Here is a 16,289-nt window from a genome sequence, read left to right on the forward strand (position 1 = left end):
ATTTATGATGTCATACCAAAAAGATACCACAGCAATTAAAAAGATAAAGACAATCTAAAGCAACGGAAGGTGTGAAAAGCGGCCATAAAACAACGAGGGAATTGTTGTACCATATGGTGGTTATACTTTTTAAATATCCATCCAAGACTGGTGGAATTTAAATCAGCTACACATGACTGCTTATAACTTAAATCCATAGACTGTAAGTACAGCTAAGCACAACTGAGACATTTTAAGGCTTTCATGAAGTGAAAACCCTGAAAGGGTTAACGTTCTACATGTCAATCACAGTAAGCCCGCCCTAAAGCATACTTTATGGTCTGTTTGACTCTAAATAGACTTTAAGTTACTAAAGAACATCATGCTGTATTGAAGAAGACCTGAAACTAGAGATTGAGACCATAAACTCATGTTTACAATGTTTACTAAGGGAATAAACCAAGAGAGTAGTCGTCATTTTCCATAGACTTCTATACAACCAGAGGAGTCGCCCACACATATATTGTTTAATATACTTACATTGGCAAAGAGGATTTCTGTAACCAAGCAGATAACTTTTTGTTTTTGATCCCATTTGAATTGTGCCATGAACTTCATCCACCCAACGATGTTTATCAATTTAAAAGCACATTCTTTTTTATGTCAAGAAAGTTTTAAAATGAAACTGTTGAAGTATACGACTTCAGCCCCACAGCAGTCGCGCTAGTGGCCATGCTGGTGTTGGTGAGAGCTGCAGTTCACCGATTGGCTGAAAACAAATGAAATGCTTCTATGACCGATCTTGTCGGGGACGGTCAGTCGCCTCTGCTCTCTCGTGGGAGAAGTCCCGAGCGAGGTCGTATCTGTGAAACAGACTGGAGATCCCCTTTGTGTTTTCCTTTTGGGCTTTCTGTTGCCCTTTAAATGAGCGTGGCCTTCTCATGGATGTATTGAGAGATGTCCCGAGGCGCTGCCTTGCACCATTGTTTTATTTGTACTAACCAGCATTTCAAACGGCTTCTGCAATATCTGATGATCAGGTGTTGAAAGAGGGATTTCTTTTTCTTCTTTTCTTTTCTTTGGTGAAAAGGAGATTCACACGAGAATGAGTCCTCGCCAGCCGCTTCCCTCAGAATGTATTTATATTATGAAGAGATAAAAACCTATCTAACTTAATAAATCTAAAAAAACAACTTGAATGAATACTGAGGGCTTTTTGTGACACCAGTGTGTTGTTTTGCCTCATGATGTCCGCCTTTGATCATGAAGCGTGATACGTTTTTGATACACAGCGAGAGTTGAAGAATATCTGAGATGCTGCTTTTGATCCGACTTCACGCGCTGAAGTTTCCAGAAAACGGACTAATTGTTTGCTCACAGCAGTTCAAAAGTGTCAAACATGTGCATAAGCTGTTTTTATTCCTCACTGCTTGACTGGCCAGAGGCAAACTGACTACCGGTTGTTATGTCAGAGTCCCTCATGGGCGTCGCCATGAGAATCGACAGGACATCCACCAATGAGTGTGCCGCGTCCCCACAGAGCCCACAGGCCGCCGCTCTGAGGACGCCTCCCGCCTCAACTTCTCGTCGCGCTTCGTCTGCAGTTACTCTTTGAATCTTTCCTCCAGTGTGGACCCGTGTGTCTTTGTTGAATTACATCTGCCGTCCGTTCTCCTGCAGCCACAATGAGACGTTTTTATTTCTCTAAACCTGAACTCTGTGACGGCTTGTCCAGCACGGTGGAAATGTTGTTCTGCACATCCGGTCGGTCCTTTCAAAGTTTGAATGATAAGGAAGATTTCAAAAACTCATTTGCGCACTGGAAAAGTGTTGATGCATGAACCAATCTGCCAAACATAATTTGTAACTAATTATATAAATATACATATACTCTGACAAGGGTGTGTTGAGGCTGGTACTGATGTTGGTATTTGATAATAATGCAGGGATTGACAGTAAAAGCTGTCCCTCTCGGTCATGGATGAATCATTCGCTCATTGGGCAAACCCTTCTACACGTCACATTTTGGGGCCCATTCGATGTTTTTAAAGCTTTAAGATGGGATAAAAAAATAAATTGCTGCTCTCAAACGGTTCACCTATCCTCCGCATTTGTTTCTTTGCTTTAATACGGAGACGTAATCCGTCTATTGTTCCTGGTCTGCATTTTATCCCCCTGTGGGAATTCTTCTGTGCAGCAGAAGCCAATCTGGGTCTTCCTCTTTACACTTAAAAACAAGTATATCTCCAAAGAGCTCAAATCCCTTCATTTCCAAACCGAATGAAGTCATATATCACCCCGCTATGCGTATCATGCTAATTAAGAGCCGGGCTCAGCTGCTTTACTCCGGTGGAAACATGCGCAGCACAGTTGGAACGGGCGGCGTGGAGATAAAGCATGCGGACCGACACCAGGACTTAAAACACTTTGTTCGTTTGGTCTGGAGGGGATTAAAGATTTTTTTTTTTTGCTACTGGATAATCTAAAAGCCACTTCTGTTATTTTCTAAACCGATTAGGTCTGTGCGAATATAAAAAATAATCGGGTACTTGAGAAGTTGTATTTTTTGAAAAACTCAGACATTAGGCACTTAACTTTTCAGCGATACCTCAATTTCAGACGGTGGGCGATGATTTACGTCCGGTGAGCCCAAACACGCGGTGGGGAAAATTTTCTTTTTCTTCTTCTTTTCACAGCGATGGGACAAAAAGTCCCTCGTGTTTGAGGTGTCTCCAGTTCTCTTGCAAACGTGCGGTTTGTCCTAAGTCGTTAAAGACCAGATGGCCAGCGCTTACACACGTGTAACTGATAATATTGTACGTATGTAAATCTGTAAACATATGCTTAACCTTCAGCCCCAACAGAATACGATAATCCTCAACAAAGAGCACCATTTTTGTGATTAAAAAAAAAAACTATTCGCTACGGATATTTCTCGTTTGCAACAACTTGCATAATATATTGACGGCGTTTCCTTAAAGACGTCGTCGCACTTCGAGTTGGCAGCCATTAGTCATATGATGCACTTGAAGTGTTTATAAATGTGCCACTTACTTGTGAGACAAAGTTTAATATTTGTCTCTGTCACAGCTGGATCTTTCATCTCCCTCTCAGCAATGCTCAGGGTCCTGATAACCAATCATTCCTCTTACGGCCTCTCAAATAACGGTAATCACTGATTAGGATTCCTTGTTCACAACAACGCCACTTAAAAGCAATTGCTCAATAAAAGCGGGGGGGGGGGGGGGGGGAGTTGTTGCATTAAGTCGGTCTTCCCGCTGCTTCGCTCACTCTGGAGCTCCCCAACTCTCGATTGTCACAAATGGAGCCAGCTTCATTCACGGCACAGAGGCCGCTCTCCGACCTGCAGAACAGGAAGTGCTCGACCGCTCAGACCTGTGCTGAGTTTAGATCCATTAGAAATGGCAGAAACACCGGGTGACGCAGACGACAGCGGAGGCCCAGGCCCCGCTGGAGGAGCTTAGGCCTCGTTGTTTTCTCCCCACCATGACACACTGGTGTTTATTGGTGGGAAGCCAGTGAGGGTTTTCTCACAGCGACTCGTACTGGTTGGTTTGAAACGGCTTGTTGTTTACTTTATTTTGTGTATATTTTTGCATCTTTTTTTCCCCCTAACATCTGGTTAAAGGTCATTGTTTTCAATCCCTGCAGATCTTCACAATTTCCCCAGATAAGTCAGTGCCCCAGACGATGATGACAGAAATAATTATCGGGAGAAAAATCATTGAATTGACAATAAAAGGCAGTAATGCTGCTGAGTAATGTGTTTGAGTTCAAGCGGGTCGCTCAGAGACGTGGTTCAATGTATTTTGGTAAATAACAGTAAAGCCACATTTTTTAGTTTGCAAGAAAAGTCCACAGGGCAAATTTAAGTTGCAGCTGTAATTGTGTTTTGGGTGTGATGATTCTTCAGCCAGAGCGGTTTACCTTTGTGCACATCTCCGGTGTGAGGTGCTGTGTTCAAAGGGCGCATCTCAGCTCCTCTCTGGCTTTGAGTTCCAGCTGCAGAGACGGGTTCCTTTTGCAAGATGACGCCTGTAAAATCCTGATTATTTAAATGTGCAGATATAGAGAGTCAGATGGTTACTTTTGTAGAAACACATTGCATTATTCAAGTAAGCTTTAACAGTACAATTACTTAAGTTCTTAAGTTTCCAACATTGTATGTTTTCTTTCTCGGTGCATTATATTATTAAATATGGGACATTTGCCAAAACTAAATCTGAAAATTAGATAACAGGTTCACATTTCTTGTCATATTGTTGACATATTATCAGTTTATATAAAAAAAAATCCATATTTGCCATGTTTATGAATTAATTATGCTATAAATTAGGCTCTAAATGATATATGAACAAACCTCAGTAAAATAACCTTCATAATATACAGAGGAATGAAACTGTAAAGTGTGTATTGAAAAATGACATTTAAGACGAGACCAAAAATAGATATCACCATGACACTTTTCTGAAATGTTATGTGTAAATATGCAAATACTGCAATATCTAATCTAGAAATCTACATAACCCTAGCCAAACAAGTAAAAGAGAACCAGTGCATAGAAACGTGATGTTTCTGCCAGTGGTGTCTCATCATGATTTGAAAAGGCTTCTATTAAAAGACCGCCTGGCTTTCCACTGTTCCACATTCAGAACTCTTAAGACCTTTTCAATAAAACATGCTTCTCTAACATTTACAACCCTTGCGTTTCCTGAAATGAGAACTCCAAAACATCTCCGATGTTCGAGGGGAAGCGTACATGAAAGTTAATGTTTTAATTCTCCGTAAGCCAGCGAGTTCCAAGTGACTTATACGCTCTGGCAGAGAGGATCTGTGCCGGTGGGGAGGGAGGACGGGGGCAGAGAACTTGTTGTCGAGAGGCATATTTTATTTCCTCTCCCATGGGTTTGGAGGAGCTGTTGCACTCTGGAGTTTTAGCAGAGGCCACAAGGTTATTATATAAACAATTCACACGGAGGCCCTCGAGCACCCGGAGGGAATGTTTTAATGCAATGCTCACACTTTTTTAAATGCTGTAATATTCAAGATGCAGACATGTGTCCAATTTTAACCATGCTGCATTATGTCTAGGGTTGGGTACCGGAAACCGGTGCCAATGTGGTACCGGTTCCAATACAACCGGTATTACCCGGACCGAAACGCAACGCACATTTCGGTGCTTCTTTCCGGTGCCTGAGCCGATTGAAATTGAAAAAAACTATTGTTGTGAACTTCTCAGGTGACTCCGCCCTGTCAGCAGGTTACGAGCCTCTCATATTTAACTTTGACAGCGGAGGCTGCGCCGTGTGTGACTGTGAACCCGTGTCGAGCACACCAGCGTCAGGCTGGACGCGACGCGGAGACCGTCACCGGTCCCCCTGAACACGTGGAGACCGATTATGACGAGCAGCCTGAACTCAGATTTCTACCGTAACGTTGATTGCAAGTCTTGCATTCATAAAAGTAGCCCAAGAAATAATAAATTAGCCATTATAACCATGCTTAAGTTAGCTCGTAGCTAGCGCTAGCTACGAGCGTGACAGTCTGCTAGCAGATGTGTTGATGTCCAGCGGTCCCGGCTGTATACCCGGTGTTACCGGGAATATAATGACGGAGGAATAAAGACCGTAGGGCATCACTTTGTTTCAGTGGACCTCTCGCTGTCAGAAGCAACACTTTATTTGTCACGTGTCATCTTCAGTACCTCTGATTGGTTGTTCTCTTTGCCCATCAAAACAGTGACAGGATTAACCCTATAAAGTCTGCACATGACGATACATATCACATCATATAATGGAGAACATATATTGTGTATGTTAACAGTCTGATATCCGTTGTTTGTCAGTGCTCCATGATAACGGCTTCTACAGGGAATATGGCCAAAGAGGTTTTTAATGTCCTCATTGTGCGTTTAAAAAAAAAAGTATCGGTTCAGGCACCGTTTAGGCACCGGTATCGTTTTAAAAGTACCGGTTTAGCACCGGTATCGGAAAAAACCCAAACGATACCCATCCCTAATTATGTCTGCGGCTTCCCCCCCCCCCCTCCTTCTTCTCTGGGCTGTTTTGTCAAGGCAACAACAAAAAAACACGCTTAATTAATTTGGTCAGCTGCCTTGGATAAACTACATTGATGACATCAATTAGATTCTAATGAAAACAGATAAAAGCCACAGAAAGCAAATGGAATTTCTGAACAGGACTCATCAAAGTCTTAGCGTTGGAACAAATTCCCATTACGTCCCATAAAAGTCTTTAATTTGCAAAGCTCATGTTTGGTTTGGTACTTAGAAGTACATGGTCGCCAGTCCTGCGCCAAAAAGAAGCCAAATCACAATTTAATTTGGCACGTGACTCCTTATCCGGTCTGAAACATGTGGTTGGATGCAATCCTTGGATTAGCGTGGACTTCAGAACGACACACTTGGCTCCTTTCCTCCTCTGGCAGAACAAACACCTAGTCCGACCTGTTTGTAATGCGGCATTTACATTTCCAATCTGCGGGACAAGAAACACAGATTAATGCATTTTAGTTAATCAAATTGTTGCAATGGTGTGGTGTGTCAATCCGTCGACGTGGGATGACGAGGCTCTTTATGGAATGACGGCATATCCTCTTTCCATTGTTTTGGATGTTATAGTTCAAGAGAAAGTTGTGAAGAATAATCCATATTGATCAGGAATATTGGAGAGATGGATTTATAGCTTTCGGACAACTCAAGGATGAACGGGGATAAACTTATTGACTGTGTTCTAAAAAGTCACTGTTTCCAGCAGGGATGCACAGATGGCACTGACACACACACACACACACACACACACACACACACACATGCAGCTTATTCATGCAACACTGGAATCTGATGGGGTCTGAAAAAGTCCTGAATCCCTAAGTTTATCGTGAGCAGCGCAGCTCTAACGTGCTGAATGAAAAGATGCGTCGCAGCTATAAAACCCAGTCAACTCCACTTAAAACAGCCGATCGGAGGGGACGACAACTTTATTGAAGCTGTCTCCGGCGACCCAGAGCTCTACAGTATTACCTCCTATTTGTACACGGGCAAGGAAAAGGAGATTGTACACTATATAATAAATATGAAACGGGAGGAACAGCTACAAAGTTAGCATATCATACCCTGACTCAATGAAAAACAAGTCGAAGCATGAATTTAGACTTTTGACAAATTGGCTTCATCATGTAGTTATTTCTGCATCCATTTTGATCCATTAATTGAAATTGGATTACTGCAAAATCTGTTTTGGTGAGCCTGCTGAGCAGGTTGTGAACAGCGGCTTTTTAGAGCTCTTTAACTGAGAGCAGTTGCTGAATGCGACCGATGAGTGAAACGAAAGACGACAGTTGTGAAAACCAAAACAAAGAGCTGAAAGAGGCCACGGTGCTCTACTGAGAGGATTCACCGCGGCGTCATCGCCGAGCGAACGCGTTCATATCACACGCTGCTCTGAGATCAGTTGGGAATATTTGTAATGCAGCAGCTTTAATTTTGCACACCAAGTTGTAGAATCCGAGCATTTGTGTCTGTGACCGACATCACAAGTACGTCTGTGGAAAGACACTTTTGAACTTTATACGCACACACACACACACACACACACACGTACGCACGCGCGGTTGAACAGGGAGGCGTGTGTGTGCACATTCGCCACGCATCATGCAGGGCCTCAAGCAGATCGATCCACACAGTAACCTCCGTTTATCTCACGGCGTAATGCACTGTTGGCTGTGCAGAGCATCATGGGAGCTGTTCACCGTCCACCTACATCCAAGATAAACAACTTAAGGAGTTTACGCAATTCCCGAAATTTATTAAAGAAAAAAATAGCTGTATAATTTCTTGTTTTCTGCACCTGTCACACTGGTTATCAAGAATATGAATACAAATGGGTTTCTTGTAGTTTAATTCAGTGGCGTCTGCTCTTTAGGATTGTGACAGTTTGAAATGTAGGAAAAAAGGGGAAGTATTTATGAAGCTGTGTGTGTGTGTGTGTGTGTCTGCGTGTGTGTGTCTGTGTCTGCGTGTCTGTGTCTGCGTGTGCCTATCCCAGTGGACTACCCACCCCCTCCGCCACCTGCCGAAGAGTCAACCGGTTTCTCACCACCCCCTGGTTCTTTCCCGTCTCCTCCACCGATGAACTCCTGTGATTTTCAGGTAAGGCTGGGTGTGTGTGTGTGTTATTGCATTCAATTTCATCTCGAAGAGCCGTAAAGGAAAGCAAAAGATGTCCCGAGTGCACTGAGTTTGTGCACTAATTCCAGAAAAAACCCCAAAGAAAGCTGCAGCAGAGACGTCCAGCTCCAGAGCTGCTGCCTGGAGCTGGACGTCCTGACTCAAGGAGCCACACACAAGCATACTCCCTTCAGTGCAGGAAGCATAAAAGGCTGACACCTATTGGTGGAGCCTGGTTATAATACCCACAGGCGTTTGTACCCTCCCAGGGGTGGGGGGGGGAGATTTCTGGCCTCTGTGATCTAACCGACACTCTTAGCACTTGACCCCTGCTGCGAAAACCTCCAAGAGCTTCACATTCCTTCGTTCACATGTCCCCACCCCCCTCAAACACCCTTTTTTTTTTAAATATACATATTTTTCTCATTCTAAACGAATGCTTCCTGTGTAGAGACGGAGGGAATTTAAATAAGCGATGCAATGCGTGCAAATGAAGCCGCTCTTCCCACACAAACTGTATACGTCAGTGAAGGGCTGCATCCTGCGTGTGTTAAGGCCTCCATGGAAACTACCTCTCATACGTATTATGTTATGATCTAAAAAAGGCAGTTCCACTTCTGAATTTCCTGCTTTCCTATCACACATTTAGGGTCGGCTGAGCGGTTAGACATCAGCCATCGACAAAATTTGACCAAAAAAAGCTTTCTGCTATTGTTCATTTTATGGAGCCACAAATAACTTTTAGAAAATATAAAAAAAATTACCATAACCGTATTTATACTAGGGCCCTTATCTCACTCCAGCTCGGATTCTAAACTCTCATATGTAGACCGAACTGTGTGATTCTTCTTCTACGTGTAAGGTCACACACACACACACACACATATGTGTGTGTGTATATATATATATATAAATATGTATAGTTAATTTTGTATAGCCCAAAATTACAAATTGGCCTCAGAGGGCTTTACAATCTGTACACGGGTACATCCCTGTCCCAGGACCTCACATCGGATCAGGAAAAACAGGAAAAAAAACAGGAAAAACTTTTATATATATATATATATGATATTTTAACAACACAATACAACATGGATCGGTCAAATCTGGCTCTCAATCCATTTGATAGGTAACTGTTCGTACTTCATATTGAACTTGGCGGCTGGCTGCTGTTTATAAAGGAAAACAAATGGGACGTTGGTGCATGTCTAAGATAGCTTCCAGTACAGGCCGAGCAGGAGTGCATGAAGGATCTTCACTGTGAATGGTTTGTTCCTCGTGTTCGCTGAAAATCCACAGTCCTCGTCTCCCAAAGTTTTCTGAAGCTTGTGTGAGGATTCTGTTTTTCCCTTTTTTCCACTGCCATCTTCTTCTGAACGACACCGGCAGTAGACGCACAAAGAAATTAAGTGCTTAATTAGTTCTCTTGCCTTACTGCTTTAAAACATTTTTTGTTATCCCTGACTTTTCTTCTTCCGTCATATTGTCTAGCCATGCAACTGAATTCCTTAATACAACACTGGTATCTTAATTATGTGCCCTGTAGCCAGAGCGAGAAGTCTTTAACTGCAGGAGAGAAGAAAAGAAAAGGGGGGGGGGGGGTAGATATCAATCAGAATGTCTTTGTATCTGCCTCTCCGTGCCCCAGCAGAGGAATCTCACACAATGAAGCAAAAACGTTTAAGTGGTACTTCCTCAGAAGAAAAGCAAACTATTCCTTGTCTCTATCACCCTGACCTAGACGGAGGTCTAGGTTGTGACGCGCTCGGCGGCGAACCCTTCCGTGGGAGCGGGGAAGACGGAGGCTGTTGTCCACATTGTGAAGCCCGACACGCAGAATTCCAACACATCACAAAGACCGCAATGTTTGCTTTCATCCTCCTCGTTATTCTCCCGTGAAATACGTTTTTTTCTTTTCTATTATTTTATTTTTTAATTTGTTGTTGTTTATTTGAGACGAGCCATTAGTGTTTTGCTTTGTTTACCCCGCAGCCCCCTCCCTCCCTCCCCTCCTCGCTCATGATAGCCTTAGATGTTTTTTAAGCAGCAGCAGCTCTGCTCCAAAAGGAGGCAAGCCCAGCCTGTAATGGATTGTGACAGGCAATCCAAACACATAACATTAGAATAAGAAGCAGTCACTGATCCAGCCAACTCAAAAAGGCCCCGCAGGCAATTGCAAGAAGTCTTCTTGCAGTTGCAGCATAGTTCAGAGGACTAAAAATATGTCATTCCGTAGAGAAATTCCCGGAATTTGTTGTAGAAAACCGTGTGTCACTAACGGTCAGATCATTGTAGCTATGTAGCTGCAGATTAAGTTATATTTAGTGTTTTTTTAATATTTGTAATATTTTTTTATATGCTAAAGTTGTGTTTTGCTCTGCGGTGAAACTGAAGGGAAAAATGTAGATTATAAATCAGCTCGGTCTCAGACTGCTGGAGCCATCCGGTTTATGACACTTTCAAGCTTCATCTGGTAATAAAAATCTAAGCAATTCTCATCATCTTTTATGGGGCACATGTTTAAAATATGGAATAGAAAAATATCAGACTTTTAATTCTTTATAAAATAAAATGAATTGACCTTTTTGTTTGAAATACTGCTGGATGAGATTGTGATGAATAATGCATGAAGAATGAAATACTGTAAATCCAAGTGTGTTGAAAAGCAGGAGGTTGAATAGTGCACCGCTTCATGAACAGACGATGCGTTGCTTCTTACCACATTTCTCCCAGAGAGAAGTCTGCTCTTGATATGTGGCTTTCAAAAGGATGGTGTCGGGTCAAGGTGAAGCACGAACTCTGAGTGTGTCATCCACAAGCGAACGCCTCCCAGTCAGTAGAATCGCTCCTCGTGGATGACAATCTGTCCTGTACTCGTGATTGCAGCTGTGCAAAGTGACGTAGTGTCGTTTCAACCCCATCTTGGTCGTATTTTGCTCACAGATGAGAGGACCGGAGAAGACTCTGCAGGAGAGGCGCTCCAGTCTGGATGCCGAGATCGACTCCCTCACGAGCATCCTGGCCGACCTGGAGAGCAGCTCGCCCTACAAGCCACGCATCGCACAAGTACGACCCCTGCACATGCTAATACACACCGGCAGTCAGTAGCCATGCACGTTTACTCTCGCACTGTTTCTCAGTACAATTATTTTGGGGGAAATATAGCACTACGTTCAACGAACAGCTGTTGTTTCGGGCTACTTTTCACATTAAAGGTGCAGTGCACAGATTTTACACATACAGTTCAATTACCTGGACATGACCAGTGCTATTCAATCTATGAAAACGGTTACAAAAGTGTCCTTGGTGGCTTTGGAGGGAGCTTTTTAAAAGTTTTAGAAACAAATAATAATAAAGAAACTCATAGTGATGTCATCATGGTTACCCCCAGGGTAGGACTGTGTTACAACCTGGATGTTTGGAGTCTGAAACACAAAGGGATGTATGTGGTCGGCATGGTGTAATGAGAGATGCTCTCAAGTTGCACTATGGGAAATGTAGGACGCAGGGTTTTGGGTGCGTGGCTCATCGGGACTCAAATTTAGCATATGTTGACGATTTTAACCGTTGGAAGAAAAACAAAAGGTCTCTCACAAGCCCTCCAACTTAAAAACTAAATGACCAAGTACCTTTTTAATATTTCACATAATGAAACGGACAACAACCGTGTACATTTACATCACACTGTTTTTGGAGACGTTTTACTTTTTACTGAATCATTTCACACAATTGAAACTAAATGATTCGCTGTAGCTCAAAAGGTTCTTGCTGGAAAGAGACCTGTATGCTGCATCTTTTAAGGATGTTTTGCACCAATGGGAAAAAATGTGTCTTGACCTATATCATTAGTTGATATTAAATGGTATTAAGAGCAACTTCAAAAAGTCAAAGCCTTGGGCAGTTCACTAAATTGTTTGACACACACTAAATGTAGGACAGGCGGATAAAAAAACCTAACCAAAGGCTCGGAGGGGCTTTCAGCGCCACGCAGATCATATCTCCAGTGAGATATTCGAGCAATAATGTAATACCTGAAAGTTTATTTTTTTGTGAGGGCACCCCAACTGCACTATATTCAAGTCCAACATATTCTGAAAGGTATCCCAGTTTTCATTCTGTGGGTTATTTACCGTGTACTCACCATGTCTACATGTTGTCTGTTTAATTTATTTATTAAAGGGTGCATATGTGAGACTGAAAACAGGGTTACGGTGATCAATTATTGACGGAGCTGTGCATTTAGCTTCAGATGAGGGTCAGTGCCCTCATACGAGATGCACACATTTGCATCCACTGACCTATTATGTCAGATAGAGACTATAATGTGGAGAGAAAGCCGATTCCAACTGTTTCAACTACTTTCATAGCACTTAAAAGCACGTCGGTGGACGTACCCTCTTCTCTCAGACCTGTAAAAGGCACGTTGGAATCTTTTGTGGAAAATGACACTTGTGTGCCGCCTGACAAAGACCGACAAGAGACTGTTGGTTGCGATTGCTTTTGTCCTTTTGGTTTCGAGACTCCAAGCTCCCGGTCCGAGGGAGCATGATGGGTGCACAGCACACAAAGTGGAAGTGATCACACATTGGAAACACAGCGGATACAGGGCGACAAAGAAATGAGCCGTGTGGCTGTGAAACTATGCACACCGCAGGCAAGTGAGTAAAATATCACCTGCTGATTTCTGGTAGGCTTCGTGTTGTGGGAAGTTATATACATACTGTAAATAACACAAGATTATACAAAATATGGTTAAATGTGTGTCTTGATATTTAATGGTTTGGTCGTAGATTGCCGACATTGTGTTGTCAGGTTAACATTCTGCATGGACCAGATGCCCACAAGGGTCTGTGCACAGTTGTTCTTTCGAGGGCTTTTATTGTGAAAGGTACAAACCGATGTCGTGGATCTGGTCTTCGCTGCCTGAGAAAGGAGTAATGTAGTGTTTCTAACTGCGGAGCCTCCGTGTTGTCGTACACTATCGTGTATGTTGTGAATAAGTGTTTCATGCTAAGCTAAACCAATATTTAGAGTACAGTCATAAGTGGTATCAATCTTCTCATCAAATGTGTGGCAAGTAAGCAAAGCGGTGTGTTTCCCAGAATGCCGTAGCAATCCTTTAAGAATAAAACATGCACCTTTTTTGTTGTATGTAGCTGTACAACACATTTTATTCATACTGTGTAACAATGTCCATTTTCACACTTTAGAGGACCGTTAGCATAACTGTGAAAGCATCGGTTTCTGATCTGATCTTTTCATTTGTTCTCTCTATGTTTCATGTGAACACACACCAGCAGCTGTTCACACGACAAATACACAGAAACCGGCACGGAAGTACAAACACTTTTATTAGGATGTGGAGCTACTAGCTGCTGAAACACATTTTTTGCACACCTTTGTTGGGTTTCTGAAAAAAATAAACGTGCAGTATATATATATATATATATATAAATATATCCGAGCAGGAGTCTGAAAGCCTTTGTCAACATGACTTGACAAATTGATGTGCACCTGCCCGGCTGGCGGATGTATGGCCACCGTGGCGCTTTTTACCTGTCAGGGTCGAAGTCGTCCCACGTTTTATTTTGATCACCGCGGCCTGTTTGCAAGCTTTTTCTTGAGTTACGGGTGAGGAGCCGCGCCACCTGTGCTTCCGCAGTGTGCACATACATGCCGTGACATGTATAAATCATGGAACGTTATGTATCGGGACGTTTTGTTGACTTGACTTAACCCGGGTGTTTTACGCTCATGCCCCCTTGCTGTGTCTTCTCTCTGGAAAGCTTTTTGCACATGGAGTTTTACATTTGATTACCTTAGCATTGAAAATGCGGAAGGTAATGTTTTGATCGCCGTGTAAGTGAAAAAGTATTAAACCGAATCGCATGAAATTTGGTGGGATGATTGGTTATTATCCGGGGACCATTTGATTAGATTTTGGGATCGATCGGGTCAACGGTCAAGGTCATGAAAAAGGTCAAAATCTTCTTTTTACAATAGCGCGGTCAATTTATATCCAATTGGCATGCAACTAATGCCCAAATGTTCATAATTCAATGCCCAATCTTGTGATATGCGAAGGTATGCGCTCGACCGAGTGCCCGTTCTAGTTTTTTCAGCAGCACGAACATATGCAAGAACACACACAGACACACAGACACACACACACACACACACACACACACATACATGCTGCTACTCTCTCCTCAGCTGATGCTGATTCTAGCTGATTAACTCAGGTTGACCCACCCCCACCCACCCAGCTGCTCCCGTCAGTCCGTGCTCAGGCTCTTTCAATGCTTTATTCCACAACACAGCTCTAAACTGTGTCGCGGGGCCAGGCATTTTCCCCGCGACCATCCAGCATTGGCACAGCGGCCTCACAGTAATCTTCTGCTTGTATAAGCAACGAGCAACGAGCGCTCTTGATTTACAGCTTTCTGGCGCGTAAAGCAATTACAAAGCCAGCTCTCCAAAAATCAATCGGCCCCTTCCAAGCTCCGGGAGAAGAATCTTGTTCTCCATCCCCACCCGACGCTACATTTTGAATCGGCGAAGGGACCGTATGTGTGCCAGCCTCCCAGGCGGAAATTGCAATGGACGGTGCCGCTCATTCATAAAAATTCCAAGAAGCATTCCTGCAAACATTCAGCCGGCACTGATGCCTCACAGACATCAAACCAATTTTGTTTGCTTTAGTTGGTATTCTCTGTGGCATAACAGTGGGTAATGAAATGAGATCATTATATAATCCACATTTATTCTCTCTCCACTTTCCATCTTAGATGCCATTCGGTATTTGACACAGTTAACTAAGTTTGCGTTGCAGTTTGTTTGCTTCATCCTGCGACAGCGGAAAAAAATAAAATAAATGAAGCCGGACCTAATTGTGATAATGTGCTTTATTTGTGAAAGGTTTCTGTCTTACATTTGCATCCCTAATTGGGCATCTCGAAAAGATGTTGTTTCTCATTGTTTACATGTAGGCCCGCGCTTTTGTTTGTTTAAATTATAATTAAATTCCATTTATTTAAAAAGTAAATATATATATATATATATATCCTACTGAGACCCAGCCCATTCATTTGTGTTCTCTGTTGTGGATATTTTGGTTTTGCATCTCTTCTTTGACTCATTTGAGTTGTCCTATCAAGTCCTGTAATACTCTCAAGAGGACATCCTGTATTCATGTATGTGTATATATATGTATTTGTAGTTCTGGACATAAGACGTTCAGTTTTAATAAAAAATGTCCTACCATCCTTCAACCAACAAGCAAAACAATCCAGATAGATGCATTATTTAGTTTAATAATCAAGTTTAATGTATTATTAGTTTAATATCACAATACAGCCATAATTTGTTCGTTTATTTAACTCTAAATAGGTAGGAAATCTTAAAAAAGAAGAAGTTAGAAGACACTATTTTCTCTCTCTCTCTCTCTCTCTCTCTCTCTCTCTCTCTCTCTCTCTCTCTCTCTATGTATGTACAGTATGTATGTATGTATGTATACAGATATATATATTCATATATGTAGATATACAGACTGTCTGAATTAGAATATTGTGATCTTTATTTTCTGTAATGCAATTAAAAAACAAATGTCATGCATTCTGGATTCATTACAAATCAACTTATTCTTTTAATATTTTAATTATTCTTTTAATATTGCTGATTAAATAACCTAGCTTAAGAAAACTAAAATATCCTATCTCTAAATATTAGAATATCATGAAAAAGTATACTAGTAGGTATTAAACAAATCACCTGCAAGGGTTTGAGCCTTGGACAAACACTGCAAGGCTGTTATAAACACTCAGCTTTTTTCTTTTTTTTGAAATATTAAAATTTTATGAGATAGGATTTTAGAGTTTTCTTAAGCTGTAAGCCATAATCAGCAATATTAAAAGAATAAAAGGCTTGCAATATTTCAGTTGATTTGTAATGAATGAATGCATGACATTTTTGTTTTTTTAATTGCATTACAGAAAATAAAGAACTTTATCACAATATTCTAATTTTCTGAGACAGTCCTGTATATATGTGTATATGGGCCTGTCGGAGTACATCACATCTGTTGTGGGGGAGTATACAAAGA

The 16,289-nt window shown here is 42.0% G+C and overlaps 1 protein-coding gene across 12 annotated transcripts in view; it reads left to right on the plus strand.

Annotated features, from left to right (window-relative positions):
* lpp (LIM domain containing preferred translocation partner in lipoma) overlaps positions 1-16,289 on the plus strand; it is a 131,446-nt gene that overhangs the window by 53,909 nt on the left and 61,248 nt on the right. For all 12 annotated transcript variants that reach the window (XM_056414710.1, XM_056414713.1, XM_056414712.1 and 9 more), the window contains 2 exons: positions 8,067-8,170; positions 11,132-11,254. In XM_056414710.1, the coding sequence (XP_056270685.1) occupies positions 8,067-8,170; positions 11,132-11,254 (227 nt within the window). The remainder of the gene's footprint in view (positions 1-8,066; positions 8,171-11,131; positions 11,255-16,289) is intronic.

The sequence above is a fragment of the Pseudoliparis swirei genome, chromosome 5 (assembly GCF_029220125.1).
Source record: "Pseudoliparis swirei isolate HS2019 ecotype Mariana Trench chromosome 5, NWPU_hadal_v1, whole genome shotgun sequence".
Taxonomy (NCBI): domain Eukaryota; kingdom Metazoa; phylum Chordata; class Actinopteri; order Perciformes; family Liparidae; genus Pseudoliparis; species Pseudoliparis swirei.